Genomic DNA, 6,528 nt, shown 5'->3' with positions numbered 1-6,528 from the left:
GCATCGCATGCTGCGTTTCGCGCGTTGCCACACCGTACAACAATGTTGCACACAGAACTTTTTTTTATGGTTTAACAACAATATCCCATTTTATATTGCATAGCTTGCAACTTTGAGGTTATTCGAAATGTATTTTGATTATATGCGACTTTCTATGACAAGTATCCTAGAATAAATTAAGCTTTAAGCTTTTTAAAGTTTTTGGTGCATGCAAAGAAATGTGATAAAGCTGGACTAGGCTGGTGGCTATATTTATACCTATTGAAGTAAGCTCGCTAGAAGTTAATATTTTTTAAAACCGATGAATTCTAATAAAATTTATGTCACAATAAAAGAAGATGTCTATTTCTGGTTTAAAAATATAATCCGTGTTTCAATTGTATGATAACAGGATACATTTTACTAAAACACCACATGCTTCAAGAAATACTTCTAGTTAAGAAATACTTCGCTTTTCGTTGAAAATAAAACAATTATCATTTAACAACAATTAAAAGTTATACACAATTCAGAATTTACGCGGTAACAATAAGAATTTTTTTTGTAATAACTAATTCCGTAAATGTGGTGGTAAAAAGTTAATGTAACGTTACGTTTGGAAAGCTCTTTTTTATGTTTTAAAAGTTGTAGTCTTGTGAATTAAAATAGTGCCATCTTGTAACAAATAACATAACTACGAGAACAACTTTTCTTGTGAGGAGAGTTGGAATTTGGTTAATTTTAAATGTTATTCCAAATTAGAATTTAAATCGAAAATCACTCTTTATTTTTCAGCTAAACTTCATAAGCAAGTTCATAGTATTTTTGTAAATCACACACATTTTGGTGGTTGACTTTCTTCTAAATTTCGATATAAAAAAATCCTTCAAAGAATTTACTTAACGCCATCTATTGCCACAGTCTAAAACTATCGCAATGTAGTAGCTGAAGTAGTTTACAATACCGTCAATAGATGGCACTATTAGTATCAAGTCAAAATTGGAATTTATTTAGTTGTTTTAAAATAAGTGTGTTATTATTTACTGCAGATCTCTGTCGATTAAATTCATTATATTATTTAAATATTAAGGTACATTAAACTCTTACTTTTTATCTCAATCTTTTCAATACATAGGTCTTGAAGTCTTAACTTTCTACCTAGTCTTTAGGCTCAAATATAACCAATGTCAGTCACCATAGTAAAAGATATATCGTATTTTTCAGGTATTTTATAAGTTAATCACACTAGAGTACTATTAAGGCCAAAAAATGAATTCAAATGATAATATAAAAAGTAAATCTAATCATCTCGGCTTTCAGCAACTTTCAGGCTTCCAGATAACCTTACACAGGTGAGTGACTGAACGATAGAATGAAAAGCTTGAAGGTGACGTCACTTGTCAATCAGGAAACGTTATCGAAACACTAATCTCTACAAATAGAAAGGCTATAAACCGTAATATTTTTTTATAGATCAATGTTATGCTACAAAAACATTTTTCTATTTTTCACCTTAACTTTAGCTTGAAAACAAATTAAGTTGAATTCGAACAGAATTTAATAACGGCATATCTACATATGATATGCTCCTTATAACAATTTACAATATATATCTACAAAATAACCTAAAACTGAATAAGAATGTCGATCAGTTGCATTTAATGTCGTATTTACGTTGTTGTTTTCGTTATTTATAGGATATTTTAAATTAAAATAGTGATGCGTTGAATTTTTTTTAAAATTTTACAGTCACACGAGTTAGTTACATGACAACATTATATTGAACCAATTATCCTCGCGTCTCTTGACTTGCAGCGCCATCTGGTTGTAAAAAAAGGTTTCCAGCGGATGTCCGGTTTTAATGTTGTTTAATTAATATATTTTGCCATTAAAATAGTGTTAATTATTTTAAACTATAATGTTTCATGTTACTTATATACTCGCGTGTGTGGAAAGTATGGAAAATGTTTATATTCGCACAACTTTATGTGATAGCAAATGTTGTTTTGTCTTTAAAGACATTTTTTTTCAATACCCTGTGAATTTACCATGAAAATCATTTTTAGAACTAGTGTTTTCCAAGATGTTTTTATGGTGAGATACCTCATTACTCATATCATAAGCTGTGTCCTTTTTAGTTTTGCTTTAATCTTTGTATCATGGAGAGGTCTTCTGCTATGTATAAAGTATATTATAATAATAAATAAAAAGTACTTACTTCATTATATTCAAACGTGATACCATAATAATCTGTGTAATCATTCGCATAAAGCATTTATAGCCAAAATGTATAGAAAATTCGCTCTTCAGATGTCTAGAATTCAGAAGGAAGTATGTTTTTAAATAAATGTCTGTGCTTTTTAAGTTGCAAATTAAGCAAATGTTGTATTGCTTTCAATGTTGCTTGTTTCTTGCATGTGTGCAATATTGTAAATGATGAAATATGTATACAGTATTCAAGTATTACAAATTGTGAAACTTAAATGGGGTGAAACAAAATAAAATTTGTAATTTATTTGTAATCTGTATATTATACACGAATAGGCAAGGAGTGAATCAATAAAAATATGCAGTCTCCATAGAGATACAACAGATTATTGGAATAGGGTGTTAACTCCATCTAATACAAGTGCCTATTGATAACATTAAAATTGAAGTCAAAAATTTTACATTTATAGCAGTATCAACTAAAAGTAGCATAATAAATATTAAAAAATAACATGACCATAGTTTTTGGACAGCAAATAACAATAAAAACATCCTTTAGTATAGATATTATAATATCTCCTAAGCAAGATAAATGAAAATAACATTTTAGAATTACATTTAATTTATTTTGCCAATTTTAACACCAAAATCTATATCTTGTTTTGTGTAATATAATGGTATGAAGTGACATAAAGTAGCTATGAATATGTATTCTTGAGAAAGTACAATAAACATTACTCAATACAATATGTGTGGTAGTTTGAAATATTTTTTAGAATCAGATTTAATTCCAATTTCATAACTTACTTTCGTAATTTGAAGTTAAAACAATAGAAGATCACAAACTATTTTAAAAAGCATTCAAATTTAGAACATGCCGTTATCTTTTACGATAGCCACTAATTAGATATCAATGTATAACTACTCTATGACACATATGCACTACGTTTTTTTATGAAATATGCATAGTCAAATAGTGTACAAAACGAATTGTGCTTGAAGCGTTTAATAGTTTCGCTACGTCTTAATAACCATACAAAATAAATATCAAGATCTTTTTACGGAAAGAGATAGTGATAGACATAGATCGAGTTTAGATACAGCTGGAAATTTTAAGTCTCCAAGATAAAGATTTCCGAATTCATTTAAAACAATTCGTAAAATAACTAACATAAATAAACATTAACTGAATTATATAACAGTTTTTAAAACAGAATTTAAATTCTGCAAGTTTAACAACACAATTTCTGTTCAGATATCGAAAAGGTTCATATCATTTAATAACGGTACAAAAAAAACAGACTCTTAAGGGCCGCCATAGACGGACTGCTTAAAGCATAAGACAGACTGTTTGACGTTTATATTACATAGACCACATATTACAGTCGGTGGCTGTACGCTGACCGTTTGAAGCTGTCGGTACTAATTGCTTAAAGCAGTCCGTATATGGCAACTCTTAGATAAATTTTGTGACAATAGAAAAATTATATCTATACTAAATTATTAATAATAATTATTTAGAAAAAGGACTAACAAAAATACTAATACGTCAGCTTTCAAAACGAGACTCGTAATAATGAAATGTTGGGTATTTGTGAAGGAGCTAAATAAAGGTACTTTTCTCAGTTTTTTCTTTCGAATGCCATTTCGTGATATGTTAAACAACACCCTGTTAGCGGGTACACCATTGATGAGTATTATTGATCCCTCTTCTTGTGCATCAGTCCTTTTGTTGCCCTTAATCGTATCCTTGATAAGATTAAATACAAAAATTATTGCGGCTCATAGTTAGCCAGAGAGCGCATGTCTGCGCGTTCGGCACACTGCGGTTGGAGGAAACTTCCTATAAGGCGACCCCAGCCCTGTCGACATGTAATGTTCTGCGCAGTGTTGTGTAAAGATCCGAGCCGCCATTAAGTTTGGATAGCGTTATACACGCGTCGCATGATTCATTCTATCAAAATGAGTTGAGTTTGAGATTAAACGTTCTTTACTTTAAAGTTTTAGCGGAAACATAAAGCTAATTAAATAAACATTTTAAAAATACAACAAATAATAACATATTTCAATACGGTATATAGGATATTGTATGTTTTTTATCATTTTTGAAAAACATTTTTGTAATTGAATTTACTTTAGATTCGAAATTCAAAACCCCAGAAAAGTAAAATGTAATGCGTATTTCTACTTGTTACGCACAGATAATATAATTTCTATTAAACCGAGCTGTAAAATATTCCGAAAATGTAAATTTAATATTAAACATGTAAAATAAATAAAAAGTGAAAAAAGTTTTACAAAGAAAGAACAATAAATTCATTCCAAACACTAAAGTAGGTAATACATTACAATTAATATAAAACATGGAATGTCCATTGGTCAAATTATTAATTTTCAGTGCAGAATATTAATTTTAAATATTTCACAAAATTATTTACCACCGTATGGGAACCAGATTTCTTCTATCTGCGGAGAGGACATTACAATAAGCTTGTTAAACCAGATGTTTCTGTGTGGTACAAGGTCATACAAAATTTATCAAATTCGTTGATCTATATTTAAAATTGATTCCAACTGCACTGAAAACTGTAATAATAAGATCTTAAAAGTAAGCGCGTATTAAAACATAATTTTAATCAGTAAAATTTTCATGACCAGAAACTAACTTAAGTACACCTTGTTAATAAAATTATTAAACTAAAAATGACTTTCATTTATAAATGTACAGAGTTAAATAGATAGTTAGGGAAGGCTTAAAGTTTAAAATAAATAAAGTACTGAATAACCTATTTGTACAGAGAACTAGAAGGCACAGTAGTGGGTAGGCAGAACAGAAGGAAATGACGTTATAGATAAGTTTAAATACTTAAATACACCTAGAGTTATTAATTAAAAAAAATCTTGGAGCACTATACGACATGTTATTTGGTAAAGCATTAAATTAAAACTGGAAGTTGCTTAATCTAAAGGGTTGCAGTTTACAACTTAACCCATACAAGATGGATAAAATTTCGCGAATAGATGAAAACACCAATAATGAACATGAATATACACCAATATTGACGTTATTATTTACGCTTCTTATTAATAAATAAGTTTTTGGTTAAAGTTACATAATTAGACTTAACCATCAACGGAGATGATCAGATTGCTAACGGTAAGTCGAAGTGCACCCGTCATGGTAGTTATAGTCTCACACGAGTCCGCACAGAGGTATAGAGCAATGGGACAGAACAGTACTAATTTGTTTTTTATAATATTTGTTGATGTGCTGTTAGCTAACTTTTGACAATGATGTTACAAATACCGAGGGCTAGGGACTCTGTATTGACAAATAATGTCTGACCGTTTACTGTCTTCGTGTGAAAGTAGCATAAATTTGCGTCTTAACAACATCAGTAATGCATTCTCAGGTGAGTCCCATCTCGTGTGAAAACATATATCTGTATGATCTAAATACAATCTGATCCTCTCCCCTTACATGTAACGCTAATTGTTTCCTTACAAATAAATTAAGATTGACAAATGTGCAGCACAATGAAGATTCATAAGACATAGAATACATTTATCCCGATAAAACAGTCCGGTGACGTAACAGAATGAAAAATATTACGTTTCGGTTACTGTAATGAGATCCCGATCTGGATAATCCGACAGCGGCACTATGTTCACTCATAATATGGCACATGAAATGCGTCTATTTTAATAAAAATATCCAAGATAATTAATAAGTTTTGTGCGTCCCATACACTAGGGATGGTGTTGTAGTAATTCTTTTTATATTATCATTGGTTCCATAGAGATGTCATTTTAATGTTATTTTAACGAATTACGGTTTTTCATTGTTTTTTTTGTTACCATAAATTTTTGACTGATAATATATACAATCGAAAACAGTACCGAAAAGATGACGAAAGATGTCGCGTTATCTTCAAATATATAGGGTTGTGCAAGTGAACGCCGTCGGGTTATCGCTTACCTAAATACAAATTAAAAGTGTTTTTGTGCGACCGGACTGCGGCTAGTGTGGCGCTACGCCAGCTTAGGGCGCAAGCATCTTTGACAGCTCCTCGTCCTGGAGGCAGCCCTTGAGGAACTCCTCCTGAGTGAGCTGGCCGTCGTTGTTCTCGTCCATTTTCGCGAAGATATTCTTAGCGCGCTCCTCGGCGGAATCAGCCGGCCGGTTGCTGGAGCAAGCGCCGAGCATGTCGTAGATCGCCTGGAATTAAAAGAATTATTATTTGATTAACTGCCGCACTGATACTGGGTTTCTGAAGTTTCCACTTATTTTGTCATTACCTAGTGATTCATTAGCGTTTAGTTGACGTATTTTTAAATGAT

General features: G+C 30.9%; 1 protein-coding gene across 1 annotated transcript in view; it reads right to left on the bottom strand.

Moving 5' to 3' along the window:
* Positions 1–4,343: 4,343 nt before the first annotated feature.
* LOC106110280 (neuronal calcium sensor 2) overlaps positions 4,344–6,528 on the bottom strand; it is a 48,128-nt gene continuing 45,943 nt past the window's right edge. The window contains exon 5 of the mRNA XM_013292044.1: positions 4,344–6,406. Coding sequence (XP_013147498.1) covers positions 6,230–6,406 — 177 coding nt within the window. The 3' untranslated portion in view covers positions 4,344–6,229. The remainder of the gene's footprint in view (positions 6,407–6,528) is intronic.

Source organism: Papilio polytes, unplaced genomic scaffold (assembly GCF_000836215.1).
Source record: "Papilio polytes unplaced genomic scaffold, Ppol_1.0 DF820711.1, whole genome shotgun sequence".
NCBI classification, from domain to species: Eukaryota; Metazoa; Arthropoda; class Insecta; order Lepidoptera; family Papilionidae; genus Papilio; species Papilio polytes.
This window is presented reverse-complemented; position numbering and strand designations above follow the sequence as displayed.